We start from the raw sequence: 23577 nt of genomic DNA on the forward strand, positions 1-23577 counted from the left end.
GAGACTTATTATTAAAAGAGTAAATCGTTATAGCTTCAAGAATATAATTTTACCCACATATAAGATAGAGCTAGGTATATTTAAACCAACTAAGAATCCATAGTGGTCATCTCATCTGTGATGCAGTTCCAAGTTTAAAAAAAAAATTAAATTTTAGCTAAGCTATTTTTGGTGTAAAATTAGGAACAATCACCTTTAAAGAAAAGTTTCAAGAGATGAATAATGGCATAAGAAACAATGTTTGCTCCTGGATCTGGTCCAAGGTCCAGACCCCACCTTGCCTGAGTGTAGAAGGCTGGGAAGAACCTGTCAGTAAGGGGAAGAGGCCACACTGGAAATCTCTGGGGTCTTCTGACTCTTGGAAGAAAATTCTGTTTGGAAAGAAAGTAGTAATTCACCAGTGTCTCACTTCATCTTTTTACCAGGTTTTGTTTTGAAATGTACATACATAACCTCCTAATTAGTTGTGAGGTCAACAGTCAAAGGCAAAATACCAATTCTGACTGCATGAGTTGTACAGATTTGTTTTCCTTACTTGGGTGGGAGGGGAAATCTAGATAATTCAGGAAGAGATATGGAGATTATTGTGCACTGAAGAAAGAAATCAGTATTGAAGATGAGCTTTATGGACTGTGGCAAAGTGCTTCTGAAATAAGCTGTTTCTGTCTCCACTGAGAAAGCAAGCTTGACCACTCACATTATCATTGGGATAGAGGACCCGGGAGATGTTCTCCGCCAGATTTCGGTCCAGTACGGCCTGAATGTAGTCTCCAACGTTAACTGAGGGGAAGGTTAGAAAAATGAATAAATAGACAAGCTAGCCACTGTGTTCGAAGCCTCTTGACCTCACCTGATGCGTGCTGCGTGCCATGTGGATGTAGGGGATTCCTACAAATTCTGAAAATCCAAAAGGATTTCCACAGACCATCATGCTGTGATTCACATGAGAATATAAGAGGGCCAAAGAGAAGAGCTGCTTTTAAAATGTCCTCCATGTGTGCTCCATAACATGGCTGCTCACTGAAGACTTCCAACCAGAAACTCAAGTCTTTTCTCCCAAGTTCAATTTGATACTAACTGGCTATCAGAAAGATTACACACACACACACACACACACACACACACTCTCTCTCTCTCTCTCACTGACAAATACAGAAACCATTTATGTCCCAGTCCTTGAGATCCTTGTTTTGTGTCATTTTTTTAGAGCTGGTGCTGATCTGGTTCCCTCTGAGATCAAAAAGATTAAACACGCATGAACGTTCACGGGAGCCCAGGCTGTACTCACAGTCTCTGAGGTTAAAGTCGTTTGGCGCCCGAGCGGACCAGAGGCGCATGGTATTGACGGTGTTATTCATATACCCAGGCACCGGGGTATCATATGGCAGGGCCAGGACCACCTGTGGGATTAAACCAAAGCAGCTGCTCAGTTTCCCATGTGTGGTGATGTAGGCTGAACAGTGGGCCAGGATATGGCAACTGGGATTCTGTTCTTAGCTCCATCACCAGACCAGACTGTAGGAGGCCTAAAACAAGATAAGGGTCCTAGGTCTGAGGGAGTCTTAGGGGCTATGTGGAGCCTTCTCCCACTGGAGCAATCTGGATGACTGGAATCATCCAGACTGATGGTTCACTATATCATTCCCAGGTTGACTTTGCTTTGTGTCCCTCACCCTAATCTGGGTATAGCTCTTTCATGTTTATTTAAGTCATTATTCTGAGAATAGTAAAATATGATATGCAAAGTAACAAATGTGAATCCATACCCATTAAAAAATAGTAATCAGGCAAGGTTTTGTGTAATTCAAAGATTTTTTAAAAATTTATTCATGAGACATAGAGATAGAGAGAGAGGCAGAGACATAGGCAGAGAGAAGCAGGCTCCATGCAGGAAGCCCAGCGTAGGACTCAATCCCGGGTCTCCAGGATCACACCCTGGACTGAAGGCGGTGCTTAACCGCTGAGCCCACCCAGGCTGCCCTAGTGTAAATAATTCAATGATCTGATTTCAAATATGGTGAAAATTAATGGAACAGAAATATATGAAGATAGATTATAGATGACGTTGAAAATACTATGCAAGATTTTTCAAAGCTGCATGAAGAACAGCTATGTTAGTGAACTGACAAATCAGCTGATAGTTAGCTGGATGGGTGTAAGAGGTAATAAGCTTTAGAAAATGTAGCTCAGGCTTTGTGATGGTCACTGAGACAGAGAAGAACAGGAAGATAACTATGTTGCACGTGAATTTAAAATTTCTGTGGGAAAAGACTCACCTCTATTCCCTGGCTCATCAGCCAAGCTCAAAGGAAGGGGAATGACAGAATGATTGTACTGGAGGATGCCAGAGATCATTTAGTGCAACCCACTCATTTTGGACATGAGAGGAATGAGGCTGAGAGAGAAGTGACTTGCTCACAGTCACAGTCAGTGGTAGGTTGAAACTTAAACGCAAATCTCTAATGTGGTCTGTTGAATTATGAATGGATGGAGCATTATAGCCTGTATGAGTCAATCACCACTATTCAGTCATGCTTCCATGAGTACCATGACCTCGAAGTAATAAATCACTCTTTTTTAAAATGCCTTTTACTAGGAAACAAAGGTCTCTGGAGATTTTTTAAAGCACATTGTGATCCATGGGGAAAGGTGTTTACAGAGTGGGAGTGAGTCTGGGTTCAAACACTATTTGTTCTTTTGACCCTTAAAGTGTAATTAAGGCAGCTGGGGAAGTACACAGCTCAGATGTCCCTTTAGAGAACTTCAGGCAGAACTTGTCACCTGGGAGCTCGAGCTGAGCCCAGACAAGGCTGTGCTTTTTTAAAGATGGTCCCATTGTGGTGGGATCTTGAGAGCTAGGACTTGTCCCATGAGCAATCTTTAATCTCAGGCCCTACCAGCCTGGCTGCTTGCTGAGTTATATGGCCCACTGAGGTTCTTCCTAAGAATCCTCCTTGTTTCCCCTTTTCTCTTCGTAGGTGCCATGCCTCCTCCACTCCACCTCCCACCCCCGTCATTCACAGGCATTGCCCCAATATGTCACTTGGACTTCTGATTCTCTCTGGTGTCTGTTTCCCAGAGGACCTGAGGTGACATACAAGTGAAATGGATTGCTCGGTTTATTGGAAGTTGCCCACAGCATGTGTATACCATGCCTGTCCTCATGCTCTCTGACCTCACCAGCTACAGACCTTGAGCTGACTTGGGCAATGGCTTCTATAAATCCATAAAGTGCTGCACAGCTTGGGGCAGCTCACCTTATATTGCATCTGCCCCATAACCTTGTCTTTGTGGGCACAGAAAAATATACTGTCTCTAACTGAACTTTTGGATATATTATGAAAATGGCTAGAGGTGTTCCATAAATACAAGGTAGCTCAACAGTGGGACCTATAGTAAACAGAATATTTTTCAGGACTGATTGTGTAAGCTATATACATTTAAATAGGTCAGAAGTCACCGGAAGTTTTAGACACCAAAATCTATACTAAATACTCACTAGTTTAATACCAACTACATGTGTGAATTCTTTGGATATATTAATGATTCATTTGTTTGCAGCTCTCCTGACCATATCTGTAACCAGCTACAACTTAGATTGTGTTCTATTGTTTAACCAAATGTAGAAAAAGAGAAAGAGAAACTTATCTTGAATTTACAGTACTAGTTTATTCCATAAACGATTATACTATAATGATCTATTTTAGCTTCTAATCTGCTATTTCCTATGTTGAATAAATTCTATCTATCCCCATATAGAAAAATCATTTTTAAATAGTCTTTTTTTCTGAACTGTGAAGAGCTTTATGTGGATTAGCAGAATAAATTATCAGTTTAAAAAATCAACTATAAAGTGGGTCTTGGTTCTTCTAAAATAAAATAAAGCATTTATTCATGGGGAATAATCCACAAGCCAACTGAATTAAGCATTACAGTACTGAATTTCACTCACAATTTTGCCAGCTAAAAATATTAACTTGCTCTTTACCATTTTCTTTACACTTTTAAAGAACGGCCAGTGACATATCCTTCCTAGCCTGAGATCGTATTTATTAAGCAAATATCTCAAGTGAAGCCTCCAAAGATTGGACAATTCAGTCTAGTATTAATAGGAGTTATTAATCAGAAAGTGAGAAGACAGCAAAGCACAAAGGATCACTAGGGGTGCTGAGAAGTGAATTAATTGGTCAGCAACATGGTAATGCTCAAATCTAGTGGCAGGATAAATACCTATCATGAATTAAGTCTACCTGGATTGACACTAGCTTTATTTCTCTAAAACTGATTTTGCATAAAATAAAAATGCATTTTGCAATATTTTGTATTATTTTCTTGACTTTGCAATAGATAAAAATTTTGGCAATCCTTTGAATAAACACTTTAGTTTTTAAAATATCTACCCTTGGGAGAGGGGAGGAAAAAATATTTACCCCTAAAAAGTCACAAGTAAATGTATCTATAGCAGTGAGGTAAGGAATGACATTTAAATTTATTTAATCTTGGTATCAAAAGCTTTATATAATACTGGAGAGCTAAGCATACTAGGATTATAGAATTGTTAATTTCTGATTAAGCTGATTGCAAAATGACCTTAATATTCACTAGACCTTGGGGAAGTTGCTTCTCTCTTGGTCTAAGCTCCCTTGTTTTCAAAGAGTGGGTTCACTACAAGAAGGAACAGATTTATTGATAAAAACATATTCTATTATTCAATACACAATATACTATTCTCAATATCATATACACATCATCCTCTGTGCTATACTATACAAGGCACTCATCATGAGGACACTCTGAATACCTGGGTGTCGATCCACTTGGTCCCAGTGTTGGTGTGCTCCACTTTCCCATAGAAGTGCACGGGCAGCATGAACTCAGGCCGGGCCTTCTCCCAGGGGTTTCCATGTCTGAGCCAATCATCTGCCTCTTCTATCTGCAAAAAGGACATGGCAGGGAGTTTATTTTTCAGGAGAGGAACTTCAATGATCTCAAAGCAAATTATGTAGAATCAAAACTATCTTTGACTAAATCAACGCAAAAATACTGTTTTGGTAAGAAAGAATATTGGTTCTATCAACTCAATTTACCTTTGGTAGAGTATAACAACCTAAATCAACAATAATCATACTTGTCAATACATATGACTACATTTAATTCTCATAGCCCAACCCTATAGGATGGAGCTATGATTTTTCCCTTTTACAAAAAAATATTTATTTATTTGGGAGAGAGGAGAGAGAAAGAAAAACAGAGCAGGAGTCTTAAGGTAGAAGGATGGAAAGAGAAGCAGACTCCCCATTGAGCAGAGAGCCTGACGTGGGGCTCAATCTCAGGACCCTCGGATCATGACCCAAGTCGAAGGCAGATGCTTAACTGACTGAGCCACCCAGGCAGTCTATGACTTTTCCCTTTATAAAGATGAGGAAATTGTAACTTGCTCAAAGTCACACAGATAGTATATGGTATGGCTGAGATTTGACCTTAGTTCTGTGGGTTCTAAAGCCTGTGTCTTAATATCTGTGAATACAATTGTCCAGCTTGAGGGATAGAGAGAAGCTATCCAGGGATGTTTACAATTGGATACCGGAACCTGATGGCTCCCATATGATGGAGAATCTGTCAAGATTCTTTTGCCTAGAATGCACAGACCAGTTCAGAAATACTAATCATAGAGAGCTCTCTTAAGAAAGCTTATTTCAATATAGATATAAGATACCATTACATTTTGCAGTGTTTGTTGAATTCAATCGCTTTAGTAATTTTGATCTGATAAGGAACATTAATTATGGTTCATTTTGAAAATAACATATACTAAGATGTAAGGAATTTATTGACAATTTTAACATTTTCTCATGTATTTGTTTATTTATAACCACATATTTCTTATAAAAAATTTAAAAATCATAATTTATATTTAGGGTATTCTGGACATCAAATGAATTTTGGTTTGCAACAAACAGATGTGCCAAAACAAAACCAACAAAAATGCATTGGAGAGGAGGGATGTATTTTTTTTTTAATTTTTATTTATTTATGATAGTCACAGAGAGAGAGAGAGAGAGAGGCAGAGACACAGGAAGAGGGAGAAGCAGGCTCCATGCACCGGGAGCCCGATATGGGATTCGATCCCAGGTCTCCAAGATCACGCCCTGGGCCAAAGGCAGGCGCCAAACCGCTGCGCCACCCAGAGATCCCCGAGGGATGTATTTTTAAGGTAAAGATATTATTAGTAAAAGCATTAAAATATTACATATGTATTAAATAATGCAATTTTGTTTTGACAAGAAAGGAGGAGTAAGGGCTTTTAGTACAAAGTACTCTTGTCAAAGAGATTACCCCAAATCTGGTTATTTTACTTATCTGATTCCTCACCTTCCCCTTTTAGAAAACTTAGCTTTAGTTTAAGAAGATTTTGTTTATGAATTATGATGGACTGCTGGATGTTTCATGACTACCACCTACATACGAATTCAGTGCCTGCCCCAGGCATAGTGTGGAGACAAACACAGCTACTGTCTTTTGAGATATTAGACAAACCACTGACGTCAACAGACAGACAAGTAAATACACACGCATTTATTCAAACATTGATCATGACTTTATGTTAAGAAAGCCAGTGAGCTACCCAATTATACTAAGTACCAGCATAATGGTGAATGAAAAGGAGACTTAGAAACAAAATCTGTAAATGGTAGATCTGGGAGTTCGAGAGACATGGGAGGCAGGAGGATGCATCACAGGTAGGGTGAAGCCTAGGGAAAGCTGGAGCAAGGTTTGAGCTAATCAGCTGAGCAAACCTTGTTAAAAATGCAGATTCTCAGTCAGTCTGGGGAGTGGTCTGAAATTCTGCATTTTTAACAAGTCCTCAGGAGCTACGTGGTGATATGAAGTCAGTAACTGCAACTCACAATTTAGACTTCTGCTATTCTAGTCAGAAGGAGAACAACAAAAAATAAAATAAAAATTTAACAGGAAACGGTTGCATTTCATCAGTTGTTAATCTTTCATCTAGAGTCCACAAGCTTGTGTTAATAACTAGAAACTCCACACAAATGAGAATATCCGCAAAGGATCAAAACATCCTGACTTACCAAACACTTTCTGCGGCTCTTAGGCAAGGGAAGGTGGGGGTTTTCAAATACTGGTCAGTGTGAACACTGCTTCCTGTAACAGGAAGACACTTCATTTCAGCACTCGGGACTGTCGTGAAACATATCTGAAGGTATGCCACGAAACAGGACAATGAGGTAGAAAAAGCTTTCCTCTCAAAAGCCATGTGTACAGGAGAGCTGACAACGTATTTTCTGCTGAGAAATGCAGCAAGATCATATTGGTTTGCCCTCAAGCAGCTTTCAATGCTCTTAGAAGAGATGAGCTCTGGACTTGCCACCACTGGCCCACTCCTATGCAAGTCAGAGCCTGCGTTTGCTCTTCTGAGGGTACACAAAGTGACAAGGCACATCAGCAGATTACTCTTAATGATATCAAATGATGGTCTAGTTTTTCCCTGCTGAATAATGGCTGATTTTAAGTTCACTGGGGTAATAAGTTCTGTAGAAAGATAGAATTCTTAGCCTGCCGTTCTTTATTTTGAGTCTCTTCCTGATTTGGCAAGGAATCAGATAATTAATTCCCTCAAGTTCACAAAGCTTGTTTTTAAGGTAAATTGAAAAACATTTCATAACCACAAGTTGGTCTGAGCAGATCAAAGGAGAAAAGAGAACTGCCCCCTACCACTCCCTTTAAATCCACAGAAGCTGCGGAATGGTGATAAACGTCTTCTCTACCTTTCTTTCTTTCTTTCTTTCAATAAATCAACAAACTGCTCTGTAAATTTAGATTTCCACATAGCCAATGATCCCTGAATGTACGAACATGCTGAGCCATACGAAGGGTGGGGGCAAGATGGAAGAAGGCTTTATTTACATCCAAGGGGGCTGTTGGGTCTGAGCATCCCAGATGCTCAAAGTGAGCATGGGTCTGTGGAGTGAGAAGTAGTGTGCCAGTCAGGCGAGGGGGACAGCCTAGACTTGGCACCTCCCTAGAGGAATGACTCAATGGAATCTGTACTATAGCCAGCACAGAAGCAGAGGTCGGCTCAGGGAGCTCTGTTAGTGACTGAATTCTAAGAAATGCTTTCCCTCTCAACGGTGGGACACACAGGACATGAAGACCTTACAAGCAAACAAACTTTGTTTTCTGATGGAACAAATCATTGAAAACTGTTTCTGGGGAACACCACAAATTCAATAGTGGTAACTAGAAGCTTATTGGGCAATGTGAATTGTGCATGACTAGTTACAGCAGACTTGGCACAGGTTCTGAGGAGAGGGAAGGGTTCTGTAGATGTTGTTTGATTCAACTGTAAGACACCTGCTGTGAGCACCTTTCTGCTCAGAACTTTGGTAATGATTGTTAAACTTTAATGCCAGGCTGTTGCAATTGTCTTTCCCTTCCTCCTCCCAGGAGCCAATTATTTCCATAGAACACTATTACTGATAAACTTTCAATGATTCTCGTTAGATAGACTTCAAGAATTTTTTTAAGTCAAGAATTTTGGCAATAAAATGATTTCCTGTAGGGGGTTCACAATGAACACTATGTTACTGCAAATCTTCCTTCAAGAGAGACTTCAAAAAATAGAAGTCCATTAACCTTCAAAAATCTTCCCAGCTTGGGGCATCAAGCATGCAACTCTTGCTCTTGGGGTCATGAGTTTAAGCCCCACATTGGATGTGGAGCCTACTTAAAAAAAAAAAAAAAAAAAGACTCTTCCCAGCTTGTGCCATTTTCTTTAGCAATGATGTATCTGATGTGCTTGAGGGCATGCCCACCCCCTCAAGAGGCATGCTGCTTTCCTAGAAGATACATTTTGTTTTTTATGGAAATAGTTTCTTTTTTCATAGTATAATGTATTTAAAATACCACCCCAGTAAACAATGCATATGGTAAATACTATTATGAGTTTTTCTGACTCCGTTTCATGTCATCATGAGAGTGGTGATGATGGCTAGTGAGGTCAGCTTTGGAGACTAGCAAAAGCCACACAGTCTCTCATTTTTATGAACACCAGAAATATATACTTCCTGGGTCTGATAGGAGAAAAAGGGATGGTTTCCTAGAATAAAGGCCACTTAACAGTAGCAAAGATACCAGGTATGATTTTCAAAGAGCAAACTTTCATTAAATTCTGGGGAAAATGTGCTTCGAAAAAATTTTTTTGAGATTGATTTGCTGAGTTTCTTTTAAATTTTTCATAGGATAGTAAGGAGATAAGAAAAAATCCTTAAACATTCTGGGGTATAATGAATACCACATGGAACTTTCAAAGACTGAAAATGGATACCATATATTGCTTGGTCAGATGGTGTCAAAACATTGGTTGTCCTGGAAATGCAGGCTAAACTAGATTTCTCACACTGGAACTCTAGGTTACTTCTTTGAGGAAGGGAACTCATTATTTTGTTTTTATAAATTTTGTGATTGTTATTTTTTTAAGATTATTTATTTATTCATGAGAGACACACAGAGAGGCAGAGACATAGCCAGAGGGAGAAGCAGGCTCCCCAAGGGGATCCTGATGTCGGACTCGATCCCAAAACCCCAGGATCATGACCTGAGTCAAAGGCAGATGCTCAACCACTAAGCCATCAAGGTGCCCCTAATTTTATGATTATAAAATACACATTTCTTATGGAATATGAGTCATGTGGAAGAACAAATATAAGATAGTAAAAGTTACCTGTAATCCTATCTCCCAGAGATAACTGATGTATTTTTTTCCTAGTATTTTACCTTTTTGGCTTCTTTTGGATAGGTCATACCATTCATATGATTCCATACCTTTCCTCAACTAACATAAAGTTTCCCATTTCATTAAAATTAATACAAATATAGTAATAACTACATCGATATTTATTATATAATACCACAATTTATTAAATTATCCTCTTTTTCTTAGGCAAAATTAACATTTTACTGGGTGCCTATCTGTGTACCATACATTTTACATATATTCATAATGGTTTTGTGAAGCTGGTATCTCCATTTTGCAGATGAGGAAATTGAGGCTCAGAGGCATCAGGTAAACTAATCAAAACAACACACCTCATGGGGTAATGAGTTGCAATTAAGCCTCAAATTAGAAACCAGATCTCAATTAGGGCCTACATATTTTTCCCTAACACAGTGCTGCCTTATAATTTATTTATGGATACCTAAAACACACTGGTCCTTAACAAAATTTGGAAGTTTATCTTTCAAGATGTTCCCAGTATTATCCTTCTGAGACTTTTCCTTGGTGCATTCTCTCATCCCACCAAACCTTTTAGTTCCTTCTTGCTTAGCTCAGAGAGTGTCAAAATCCTGATTGCAGGAAGGAGAATGGCGCTGACACTAAATTTATTCTCATCCTTCCTCCCCCTTGCGATTAGTTCCAGCCTAGGTCGCCCTGTCCTACCCTGAGCACTCTTCTATCTCAGACTAACTCATAGAAGTGTGGGAGGGGCTCAGAGAATGTGGGCTTTTTGGAAATCGAATCCAGCCTCTTTTTGTTAATAATGTGTGTGTGTAGGGGAAAAAGAAAGGGAGAGAGAAAGCGTAAATCATACTTAGCATCAGGGAAGACTATTTAGACTAGGTCGATTGTAGGCTCAAAGAATGACCAAAGATAAAAGAAACAAATACCTAAGAATCCAGTTTGGTTATATAAAAATCAAAGGAAAGTGATTTGTATGGACTGATTACCACTGTGCAGATTTCTGCAGAACACTATAACTATACATATTAAATAGGTGCCAGATTTATTGGACATAATAGTTACAAGACTGCCTGCTTGTATCTTATAAAAAAAATTAGAACAGTGAGCTTATGTGTCTTTTAAGATAAACATATTAAGGAGGGCGAGACTGAGTATAGAGAAGAATACTGAATGTGGACCTGGAAATCTGGGGATATAGAGCCATGTTTGCCAGCAGTGTGATCTGAGGTAACTCCACTGCTTAAGAGTCTCCATTTTCTCACCTATAAAATAGCAGCATGCTTCCTACCAGCAAGAGTTATAGGGGAAGGTCATAAGTCAAAAGATGTGCTCCTCCTTTTGCATGCTGCAGAGAACAGATGTCACACATTGTAGAGGGTCTGCATTCAGGTGTCAGTGATGAATGTTTTCAGAGTATTCTTATGAGTCAGGCATTATGTGAGGTGCTATGGCAGGCTCTCAGCTCTTAGGGAACTCACATCCCAAAGGGGGAAGACTGCTACTTTTTAGTGATGTCAATTTAATGCCAGAGATATTAGAAGAGCTCTATATTAAGTATCTGTAAATTATAAATCACCCAGAATGCTATGAAGGAGAAGTATTTTAATAACAAGATTTTGAAAGATGGCTCACATACCTGCCATCCATCTCGGATCTTCTGATTGAAGATTCCATATTCGTATCGGATGCCATATCCATAGGCTGCAAGTCCCAGGGTTGCCATGGAATCCAAGAAGCAAGCTAAATTAAAGAGAGCACAGGCAAAAGGCAGAGTCGTCAAGGTTAGTCCAAATTTTATCTTTTAAAACAAAACACATTTCATCTTTCTTTAAAAAACATGGCAGCCATAAAACATTTTCTCTGAAAAACCACATGTGTATTTTAAAGCACAGAGATAGCTGTACAGTATTAAATTTTTAAAATAACATTTTAAAATTATAAAATGAGTACTATAGAAAAAATCAGAAAATACAAAAATGTATAAAGAAGAAAACAAACAGCATTTACTATCTCACCATACATGTTGTATGTAACATTGTGTACATGTTGGCATTTCATTTGAGAACGATAAGGAAGCTGGCCTGCCTTAGATATATTCATTATTGTGTCTGTCACTCACACTGCCCTTTCTAAGGGAAGCTGTCTCTATGGCCCCTGCTTGAAAAGATGGCCTTAGGAGAGTATTATTTACATGTGACCAGATACCCAACTAGCTGTGGCAGACTATCTTTCTGGTTAATAGAATTCCAATGTTGTTCAGATATCAGGTGGTCATATGCTTCAGGGAGGCTGGGCCAGGAAATGAATCGTGCTTTGGTCTAAGCTTCAAAGCCAAATCTAGTAATTCTATTTCCTTCACCAGTGATTGGTTTTGGCATGGGCACACAATGGCCTACAATCTAATGAGAGGTTCTAGGAAGTCTGCTGGGTGCAGTGAAAGATTTCCTTGCTCTTGCCATTTTTCCCCCATGAAACGAAAGCCAAAAGAACCACAAAGATCCCGAGTCCTGAAAAATCATGGAGTCCTTGCTTAGTCAGTGATAACACGTGTCTTTGTTGGTTGAACTCATTGTTGAAAGATTTTCTGTTTCCTCTAGCCAAAACCATTAATGACAGACCCCCCCCCCCCCCATCCAGAGCAGCCAATCAAAAGGCTGGGCAGGGGTCTATGTTGTGGCCAGGTGCAATCTGAGGGGTTACTATTATAACTGCTACTGATTGTTCCTTTCAGGAATTTGAACTGAGAAATATACAGAGAATGAGGAAATGTACAATAGGATCTAAAACTGAAAAGAGCATTTGTAGATCAAACAGATACCTGCTGAAGTAGGTTCAAGTAGGTTCACGGTGGGGCCCTAAAACAGAGAATCTACAAAGGCCAATGCCTTCAAGTTACTGTAACATCACAGTGGTCTTCCAGTCCCTGTGCTGCCATGGCCTGACTCTGCTTAGTTCCTGCTCTCTCAGAGCTGTGGCCATTTGCTTTTTCCTTGCTTTTGATCAAATTATTTTCAGAGCCTGACCAAAAGGGTCCCAACTTTTTCAGTCATGTCAGAGATGAGGCCATCTAATGAGAATCACTCAGCCTCATTTACCACTTCACATTTTGACCTTAGCCAATGGAAGGTCATTAATATCAGGTCCAGAGTGGGGTTAACCCAGACAACAAATAGGCCTGGGGCTTTACATAAATGAAAGGCAGGCTGGTTGTCATTCTTCAATGTGTATGCCACTGGTTCTGCTGGTCTTTCTACAGCCTCATGGAAAGCCTACTAAATTGCTCAGTGGTTGACTTTACAAGGTAGTATTTTTTAATACTAAAAGCAATGTCAATGCACACTGCAACCAATGTAGTAAGGATTAAATACCATGAAATACACTCCAATGGATTTTCAGTAATTTGAAAGTGTGTGTAAAATTAAGAGATATTGAAATCGTTTCTGAAAAAAGAAGAAATAGATTATTTTTCATAGAGTGCAATCTGATAAAGACCTGTATGGTGGTACATTTTTATTATTCAATTTAAATTTCACAAGTACACTGTATATTAATTATACTGGAATTAAAATAAAAAAGTAAATTTCACAAGCAATATATCCCCATTGTAAAAAACATTAAAACATTAACGACAGGGTGAGCACCCTCAATTTTGCACTCTTCTCTAGGGAAGATCAGAGGGAGCAGTTTAGTATTTCAAATTCCAGACTTTTTTCCCTATGGATTTACACATATACTTACAGAAAATATTTAATTTTTAAAAAACATAAATCGTATCACACTGTGTTGCTTTTAATGCCACTTGCTTTTTTTCCTTCCCCTTTAGAGGTCTACCCAGAGAAGTGCATACAGATCAATTTTATTGTTTTTATTCTTTTACTGCCTATTTTTTTGCAGCATACATGTTCCAATACTTACTTACCTATTCTTAGATCAAGGGAAATTAGGTTATTTCTAATATTTTGCCTTAGCAAACAATAATATAATAATTTTTTCACATGCCTCCTTGTGCACTTATATCTTTGAATATATCTTTAAGAGAGTAAATATCAGGAAGTAGAACTGCTTGGTCACAGGGAAGCATATTTTTAATTTAATGGAGTTGGTATTATCTTTTTAATGTTTTCCTTTATATCTGTTGAAAAATCATTTCCTGGATAAAGCACTCAAATTGGATCCATACAAAAAAGATATTAATGAACTAAATCATCATCATCTCAATAATATGACAAGAGTATCATTGCCTACTAGTCAATCAGAAGCAAACTGTTACGAGCACAAGACAACAACATAATGGTAAAACAACTTAGGTCACAGCTCACAAGTATGTGAAGTGAGTAGCTGTGGACAAGTGCCAGTGACAGAAAGGGGCCATTTTGGAAACCCGTAAGTGCACAGGAAGGAGCAGGTTAACTGTGGGGTTTTAAGCAATGTCTCCAAGGGTTTTAAGCAATGTCTCTTTTGTTCCAGTTCCCATCTCTACTCTTTGTATAGAGCTGATCAAGCCATAGTGCAAACTCAAAAACAAAGACTTCTATAACCAGGTCATACCTTGCACTCCTCCTAGGGAGCCCATCTGTTTCTGAGAAGCCATCAACTGGCCAGGTAACACATAACACACTCACGACGTCACTTACCGGCAAGCCTCCCAAGACCACCATTGCCAAGCCCAGCATCTTCTTCAATTTCTTCCAACTCCTCCATATCCAACCCAAGCTAGAAACAAAAGGAAAACAATGCTGGATGCAGACACAAATGTGGTCATCTTGGGAAGCATGGTCATTTCCTAAAGCTCTGGGTCGGGCACCCAGGGTCATCTGTGCAATCAGTTCTGTCAGTTCCCTCACAGAGTGTTCTGGCCTCAGATGCCCACTGCAGATGCTCATGAGTGCAGATGCAAACCGTATGAGATGGCCCAGCAGCAGCATGGGACGAGGGTGGGCTCCAAAGGTCCATTACTGGCTCTGTTACTTAGCTCTCTGACTCTAGGAAATGTAAATTTCTTTATGCTTTTCCTCTCTTATTAAAAAAACAAGGATAACAATATCTGCCTGATTTAGGGCTGTTATAAATTTATTTTTATTTATTTTTATGTTTTAAAGATCTTACTTATGTATTCATGAGAAACACAGAGAGAGAGGCAGAGACACAGGCAGAGGGAATAACAGGCTCCATGCAGGGAGCCCAACACCGGACTCAATCCCGGGTCTCCAGGATCATGCCCTGGGCTGAAGGTGGCACTAAACCAGTGCACCACCTGGGCTGCCCATGTTATGAATTTAAATGAGCTTATACAAACAAAGCATTTAGAATTACTCCAAACAGATATTTCTCAATAAATGTTAGCTACTACTATTTCTTAAAATTATTTTCTTGTGTGCTACGTAGAAAATGTCAGGAATGGTCTAGCACCATGTTGACACTAACTGGGCTGAAGGATTTTGGAAACTATCAAAAAGTATGAGGTCAGACTTTCTGGGATGGACTAAAGTTCATTTTTCATGACCACAACACATTATTTACTCAGTAGGGTCAATGGTTGTTAACCCAAAACCAGTTACTGAGTCACTGCCCATGAGACCTAGGGCCAAGGAACAGTCTGGGAAACAGTCTGTGGGCCAGGTAGACAAGGGCTAAAATCCTCTGCTTCTTTCTGTGGTGGGTAAGGGACTCTGGGAGGCCAATGAGGACCTGTGAGTTTGGTGATGGATGGAACCGGTTGCCAGCCAGCTCCCTGCCCCATGTGTTTGGCTTGCACAGCCAGAGGCCCCTGGCACCAGCATGGACTCGTGTCAGAATTTCGTGGACCTGGAGATTGCTTTGGGCCACTCATCTTACAATGAAGAAACTGATGGCTAGATAAATTAAGTGACCTGTCCTATGCTGACTAGATAGCAATCTAGCCTATGCTTGGCTAATAATGTTTTGTTGTGCAAATGACTGTATTCTTTTTTTTTTTTTTTTTTTTTTTTTTAATTTTTATTTATTTATGATAGTCACAGAGAGAGAGAGAGAGGCAGAGACACAGGCAGAGGGAGAAGCAGGCTCCATGCACCGGGAGCCCAACGTGGGACTCGATCCCGGGTCTCCAGGATCGCGCCCTGGGCCAAAGGCAGGCGCCAAACCGCTGCGCCACCCAATGACTGTATTCTTATCTGAAAGTGATGCAATCCATTGAATTAGGCATTATTTAAAATGGAAACATAATTTACACACTTACAAACATAAACACAAATTAGAACCAAGCTTGAAGTTAATGCCCCAGTTTCAATGGAGCCACATACTTGGATCTCCACCCTTACAACCAAAAGTGGCTTCCTCACACAAGTCTTGATAACTAAATCTTCTGAGAGTTCAAAAATGGCTTTGCCTTTGTTTATTTTTGAAGGGGCTTCCAAATTTGCTCCCCGTGACAAGAGTTCAGCAGGGTCCTTGCACAAGCCAACAACACAATGGTTAAGTAACTTAGGTAATACCACAAAATTTATGTGACTTGAGTAGCTGTGAACAAATAACCATAAGGTAAAGAAGAGGCCACTTTGGAACCCACTCAGTGCCAATGCTAACACTCAGGATTTTTTCAGTTCTAAAAATGGAAGTCTAAAGTAGGCTGTAAACCTTGAGGCAGTTGATATAGGTTACTTCACCCACCTGGTTAGATGCCAGGCCAGGGGAGGTATATTGTTTTCACCTAAAATCAGGGGAAGCAAAGAGAAGGGAAATGGAAGGGGAGCTGCAATGATTCTTTAGAAAATACCTATCCCCCTGTGAAGGAAACCAGCCCTTAGTGACAGCAGCTGGCCACGTGAGACAATCCCAAGGGAAAGGAGCAGTTTAAATGGTCTCTCATGTAGAATATGTCTTTGCAAATACATATTCCTCCTTTCAATCACATGAAAAGGATTAAGAACTATTTGTTTTTTGGCATGGAGATCCCTGAAGCTCGGGAGAAACCGTTAAATACATTCATAAAAATAAGTTAGCATATTAAGTTTAAAACCTCAAGCTCCTCATTTAAAAAGGAAGTGTATTTTACATCTCATTAAGCAGTAAAGAAAGTATGTCAATGTAATTGAAAAAACTTATTATTTAACATGTTGCTTTGATATATGAAAAATAATAGTCAAACTTTGATCATTTTTAAAACTAGATAGGAGGAGTGCCTGGCTGGCTCAGTGGGTGGAGTGTGTGAGTCTTGATCTCGGGTTGTGAGTTTGAGCCCCACATTGGATGTAAAGATTACTTAAAAACAAGTTCTTAAAAAAAGAAAAAAAAAAAAAAAAGGTAGATAGGAGTCCAAAGTAAAACTTTGGGATTCTGATAGCAGGGGCTCAGGTACTTTTAAAAAACTCGTTCAGATGCTAATTCCTAACATGTAATTTGCTGGAGAATGCTGTCAAAAACTGATTACAGAAGTAAATCTCTGGGGCAAAACCAGTTCTCTAACATTTCTCTTAAACCAGAGAGCTCCACTAGTTTATATTTCTAATTGTAATAGTCATAGCTAAAGAAGCAATTTTTCTTTTATTTTTTCAGTGCTACATTCCCAAGGTTCCTGAATTGAACTTGAAATTTAAGGGGAGAGAATGAAAGAAATACGGCGACAACATACCTGGTAAATGGCCTCGTCACAGGCATTCTGCAGGCCAAGGTTTATCATGGTGTTCTGTAACGTTCGGCCCATATAAAATTCCAAAGAGAGGTAATAAACCCTCTGAAACAAAGACAGGACATGTTAATGCTATAAGGACAATGTTACTTGTCATCATAAAAACACAAAAGGTCACCAATAAGAAACAAACAAGCGAGACTAATACAGGTTCAAGTGAGACTCCTACAGATGGATGAAAGGCTACATAAAAGCATGACTGACAACTGGCTTTGAGAAAAACCATTTTATACCCTATTTTTGGCAAAGAAGTTTTTATCCCCAGGGAGGAAAAAGGCAAACTCATCCAACTAATTAGGTTCAATGTTTGGTGTGTGTGTTTTCCTCCCGGTTCAGGTACCTCATGAATTAAGCATTTGTTTTGGACAAAACAGAAGTCAGACTGCCAGAGCTCATCACTGATTTGTAACATATTTATACAATAAGAGTTAGGTGGGGTTGACTGTGATCATCTCATCTCATCCAGGAGACATAAAGACTAACTGCTTCAACATACACACAATGGCCATAGTATAGCCAGTGTGACTGATTACTGCCGGTAATACTAGAATAATTTTATTCTAGAAAGGCTATGCATAGTCTGGTAATAACAAAAGACTACCTCAGGCTTATTGGTTTTTGTTCTCAGAGAAATGGGAAATTTCTCTATCAACTTAGAAACTGTTTGCCTCTGACATAAAGCCAGATACACTATTTGGGTTGAAAGTGAAAAGTGCCAAGGTCAGAGTTGCCTAAAACCTTTCAAAATACAAGATCAGTTTACTAACTTAAAATAAGGAAGATCAGTGAGTAACTTCATCATCCCCTTTCACAATACCTTACTTTCCATATCACTTCTCCTTTTCTTTTCCACCAAACTCGAAACAACAAACATCTATAAATGCATCAATATAAAGTCACTTCAAATTTTAGGGATTCCTTCATTACCTAATAGGAAGAACTCAAAAGAAAAGTACTCGGTCAACCCAAAAATATAAAAAGAATATAGCTCTAAATCACAAATGCTTATTACAATATTTAACTCATTAGTTATACATATATATTTAAAATAAAATATTAGTGAAAATGTCAACTTAGAAATTTTACTTTTTCTCACTTTCATTTTTTTAAAAATTTTATTTATTCATGAGAGACAGACACACAGAGAGAGGCAGACACACAGGCAGAGGGAGAAGCAGGCTCCCGGCAGGGACCTGACATGGGACTTGATCCCAGGACCCCAGGATCACAACCTGAGCCAAAGGCTCAACTGAGCCACCCAGGTGCCCCTTCCCACTTTCATCTTATGGAACAATTGAATTCTAAGCATTCCCATGGATTGTCAACATCCATTTCTTAGTGGTTCATATAACATGATTTTCCAGACCATATCCTCATTATTTTTATGCAAGGTGTTTGAATATTTATAATGCTCTCATTAGGGGTCTCATGAGCTTATTAGATGTCTCTGTGTGAGTCAGAAAAAGGTATCTTTTCTGAGGCAGAAACAGGCCAAAGAGGTGCATGGTGCCACTCTCTCCTACGGATGTACCCTTGTACAGGAGGCTACTGCATCCCAGGAAGAAATATCTTAAGCCATAAGCATAACATCAGGGCAGTTTTTTCCATTCTTCCCTGTGTATTCATGATCTTGATAATAAAATCCCTATGTATTGCTTTTTATGTTTTAGTGATCTATGAAAAGCTTGTTTGTAAATAGAGTATATATATATCCAACCACTTGCAATTGTGAATTCACACCCTCAGATGACTACATCTGTGTTAAATTTCTTTGCTTCCCTTTTTTAAAAAAGATTTTATTTATTTATTTATTTATTTATTTATTTATTTATTTATTTATTTATTTTAGAGAGGGAGGGAGGGAGAGAGAGAAAGTGGTGGGGTGGGGAGGGAGAGGGATAAGCAGACTCCCTGCTGAGCACAGAGCCTGAGCCAGAGCAGTAGCAAGTCCACAGGGGCTCAACCTCCTGACCCTGAGATCACAACCTGAGCTGAAATCAAGAGTGGGACACTTAACCTACTGAGCTACCCAGGTGCCCCTCTTTACTTCCCTTTTAATTATTCCAAATTAGCATGGACTTTAGACATTTTAAGACACTTCAAGGTCTTCCTAAAAAAAATGTTGCTTAAAATAAAATAATTGAAAAAGCACCAGGGCGCCTGGGTGGCTCAGTGGTTGAGCGTCTGCCTTTGGCTCAGGTCTTGGTCCCGGTGTCCTGCAATCGGGTGTCCTGCAATTGAGTCCAGCATCGGGCTCCCCACAGGGAGCCTGTTTCTCCCTCTGCCTATGCCTCTGCCTCTCTGTGTCTCAAATGAATAAATCTTTAAAAAAGAAAAAGCACCTCATTACATGACAGACTACAAGCACATGAATTTAAGGTGCTTTTCTATTTTGGGGAAAACTTCACTTCATATTTGCGGATATACCAGACCTTGAAAAATGGATCTCCCCTGTCCTCTTAGTCAGTGGTCTCTAAACACTTAAAAACATATTCCTAGTTGTAAAGTGTTTGAATATCTCTAGCACACCTTATAAATTACATGCATGCACTACTATTACCGATATTTTATGTATATTTTATACAAAGTGGACATTTTCAAAAGGCTTACAAAGATAAAATAAAGAAGATATAACAATAACCGGTATTATAAAAATAATGTTATTTTTATTCCTAGGATCAATCAGCAGACCTGGGTACTTCTGGGAGGCCCTATGAACAGGCTGCAACACAACTGTGACTTGCGGGACAGGCAAGAGTTGAGAATGGGGACACATGGGGGGAAAGGCATCCCATGTGACAGGTGCATTGTAGGCAGACCCAGAAGCGAGGAGTACTGAACATAAACAGAGATGGAGATGGGTTCAGTGGGAGAGTAAGGTGAGCCCAGGCAGATAGGACAGGAGGGACAGGTTTACCTGGACCGAGAAGGGCCTTAAATGCATGACTGTGACAGGCAGTGGGTGCCAAGATATCTGAGCAGAAGGCCAGATGTGTTGCTTTAGGAAGTTTAACTGGACAACAGTGCACAGAATGAGATGGGACCACACACCCAAATGCCTTCAAGAGCCAGGCAGAGAAAATAAATGTGTAATGGAGGTCACATGAACAATGAGGAGTCGTGGGCCAAGAAGAGGGGGTGTATGTATCCTGCTTGCAGGAACTGAAAATTTAACTGCCTAAAGGTGTCTTGCTGGCCAAATGAAACACAACAGCTAGCCACATTTAGCTGCACACTGCCAGCTTTACCACTTGTGGGAAGCAAGGTAATCAGTTAGAGGTCCATTTCATACACTAGTAGCCTGGGCCTCCAGTGCAGAGAAGTGAGAACGCAGGAGAGTGGGTACTTTAAGAGAACCCACAGGCATCAAAAGAATTTGGCAACCTGTTGAATGGGGGATAAAGGAGGAGATCAAAGGTGAGATTAAAGTTTTGTGTCTAGGGAACTCTCAGGGTGGCAATACTATTAAAATTATAAACAGAAGACAGGCCAGGATTCAGAGGGATGATGATTTGAGTTTGAGGGAATAGAAGAGACCCAGGTATGCACACTAGGTACTCAGAAATGTAGGAATAGAGTTTGAAAAGGAATTGAGGCTAGAGGTCCAGATTTGGGATTCATCTGTACAGTTACCACAGAGCAGGGGAGATGGGAAGAAGGCTTGGACACACTTACTGACTCCACTCTGTGTCCCAGTGAGGGCAGGGACCTTCTGTTAGGGAAACGGTTGTCACAGAGGGAAATACTTTACTGATGTGTGTAGAGTGAATCTTGTTTGCTGTTATATCCCCAGCGGATCACCTAGTTCTCTCTGTACTCAGGTAGGAAAGCACTATCCAATGAAGAAACCCATCAGAGGACAGGAGAACAATAAAGCACCAGATAATCCATCAGAGGAGAAACATACAAGGTGAGCATGTTCTGTGGTGCTAAGGGCTATGAAGGTAGGTGTAGGTGTGTGTGTGTGTGTGTGTGTGTGTGTGTGTGTGTTAGGGGGTGGGGTGAGGTTCTAAAACTTCCTCTCATAGTCTCACTCTCCAGTTCAAAAACTTAAATTATTTTTAATGGGAGGTACAGTCCCTTCTATACAAATAAAAAGGATACAGTAAATATAAGTATACACTAAGTGTTTTCTAAGATAATATTTTAGCACTTGCCACTTTTGGGTAGAGGCCTAGGCCTCTGGGGGTGCAGAAGCATTTGGAAGCTTTGTTAGAGCTGCAGTTTCTTACTACAAGAATTTACTTTCCTTTGTTCGTGGGTTCTTTGGACTAGTCTTTTTCCCCCGTTTTTACATATTAAAACCATTCCTAAAAAAAAACCAAAAAAAAAACAACATTCCTAATGGATGTTTATATTCATTTCCCACTGCCTCCTGGATATATCTCTTTCACCCTTTCCAATATGCCTCCAGCCAGTTTTTCCAGTTTCCTCTCCCAATACATTCTCACACCCACCTCGCTGTGCACAACACGATACCTCTTCCTGCCAGGTCCTTTCCAACCTTCCCACCCCACCTTCCCACACTGGCCAGGTGTCCCCTCTGTGCGCCCCAAAGCGCCCTGAGGACCCTTGCTTTCTAGCCCCCAGCGCAGTGGGGAGGGGTGGTCGGTGAGCAGCCTGCCCCAGCAGCTCCCGGAGTAGGTCTGAGTCCAGAGCGAGTCCCCGCCCTCCGCCTCCAACCCGCAGGCAACGAGGAGGTGCGGCAGCTCCACTCCCCTCTCGGAGCAACTGGTGGGAGCGACGGGCGCGCTCCGACCGAGGGGCGGGACCTCTGCCCCTCCCTCTTCACCTCACTCAGACCCCAGGGGAGGTCGGGGTCAGCCACGCATCCCCCAGGCCAGCGTCTCCAAAGGCTCTCGGGGCACTGGGGCACCTTCCTTCGACTCTTTTTTTGCCTCCTCTGCACTCCTCCCCCCGCCCCGCTACCCCGCGCCCCCGTCTTATTACCCTCGGACGGTCTCGGTGTTTATCTCCCCTCCCAAAACATCAAACTTAGCCAAAGCGGGGCTTTCTTTTGTGGGTTTTGCTCAGGGCCGCCTGGCCTAGAACGGTGCCCGGCGTACGCACTGGGGGCGCCGAGTACCTCCCATTAAATGCTGATGTGGATGCTGCAGAGTTTGTGGACTACGCGGGCGGGCGAGGGAGGCCTGGGCGTCGGCCGCGCAGGGGGCCCCGGGGCGCGGGGGGGGCGCAGGGCGCGAGGGGGCCCCGGGAGCGCGGGGCGCGGGGGGGCGCGGCGGGCGGCGGGGCCGAGCCGCGGTGCAGTGCGTGGGCCGCGCAGGGGCCGTGGGGCCCGGGCTGGGGGCGCCTCCCCGCGGGGAGCCGGGGCGGCGGGGAGCCAAGAACGCGGCGGGGAGCCCCCCGGACTCCTCCCGCCCGGCGGCTACCTTGGGGCACTTCTCGTAGTAGTGCTGCTGCGTGCGGATCCAGCGCCCCACCAGGTGGTCGCGCACCGTGTGAGCCAGCGCGAAGAAGTAGTCGCGGGGGGTGGCCACGTTGCGGTCCTTGACCAGCGTGAAGTGCAGGTGCCGGTTGAAGCCCTTCTTCAGCTCGGCCACGTTCTCCACGCCCACGATGCCGCGGATGCTGATCTGCCGCCGCTTCTCCTGGTCGGTCAGGGGCTTGGCCATGGCGGCGGCGGCGGCGGGACCAGCGGCCCAGGCGCCGGGGGCAGGACCGGGGACGAGCGGGCTCCACGCTGCGCGCCGCCGCTTTTGAGTCCGAGGGAAGTTTGGGGTCCGCCCCTGGGCGCGGGCCAGGGGAAGGCGGAGGGATCGCCCGGCCCGCCCCGGGCAGCGCAGCGCAGAGCAGCGGAGAGGAGCGGAGAGGAGCGGAGGAGCGGGGAGGGGAGGGGAGGAGCGGGGAGGGGAGGGGAGGGGAGGAGAGGGGCGGGGCGGCGGCGGGGCGCGCGGGACCCCTGGCGGCCGGAGTCTGCGCGCCCGCGGAGCCCTACGGGGCGGGAGGCTGGGGGCTGGGGGCGGGGCTGCGGGGAGGGCGGGGCTGCGGGAGGGCGGGGCTCCGGGAGGGCGGGGCTCCGGGGAGGGCGCGGCGGGGCTGTGCGCTCCGCACCCTCCAAGGGGGGACCTACAGCCGGTCCCCTCGGCGCTCGGCGGCTGCTCCCGGATCTGGGAGTCCCGGAGAGCGGCAC

The 23577-nt window shown here is 42.1% G+C and overlaps 1 protein-coding gene across 1 annotated transcript in view; it reads right to left on the reverse strand.

Moving 5' to 3' along the window:
- PYGL (glycogen phosphorylase L) overlaps positions 1 to 23256 on the reverse strand; it is a 42951-nt gene extending 19695 nt beyond the window's left edge. The window contains exons 1-7 of the mRNA XM_025442344.3: positions 22817 to 23256; positions 17370 to 17471; positions 14395 to 14473; positions 11397 to 11500; positions 4802 to 4933; positions 1289 to 1400; positions 698 to 780 (exon numbers count right to left, since the gene is read on the reverse strand). Of these exons, the coding sequence (XP_025298129.1) occupies positions 698 to 780; positions 1289 to 1400; positions 4802 to 4933; positions 11397 to 11500; positions 14395 to 14473; positions 17370 to 17471; positions 22817 to 23059 (855 nt within the window). The 5' untranslated portion in view covers positions 23060 to 23256. The remainder of the gene's footprint in view (positions 1 to 697; positions 781 to 1288; positions 1401 to 4801; positions 4934 to 11396; positions 11501 to 14394; positions 14474 to 17369; positions 17472 to 22816) is intronic.
- Positions 23257 to 23577: the final 321 nt, after the last annotated feature.

The sequence above is a fragment of the Canis lupus genome, chromosome 8 (assembly GCF_003254725.2).
Source record: "Canis lupus dingo isolate Sandy chromosome 8, ASM325472v2, whole genome shotgun sequence".
Lineage (NCBI taxonomy): Eukaryota > Metazoa > Chordata > Mammalia > Carnivora > Canidae > Canis > Canis lupus.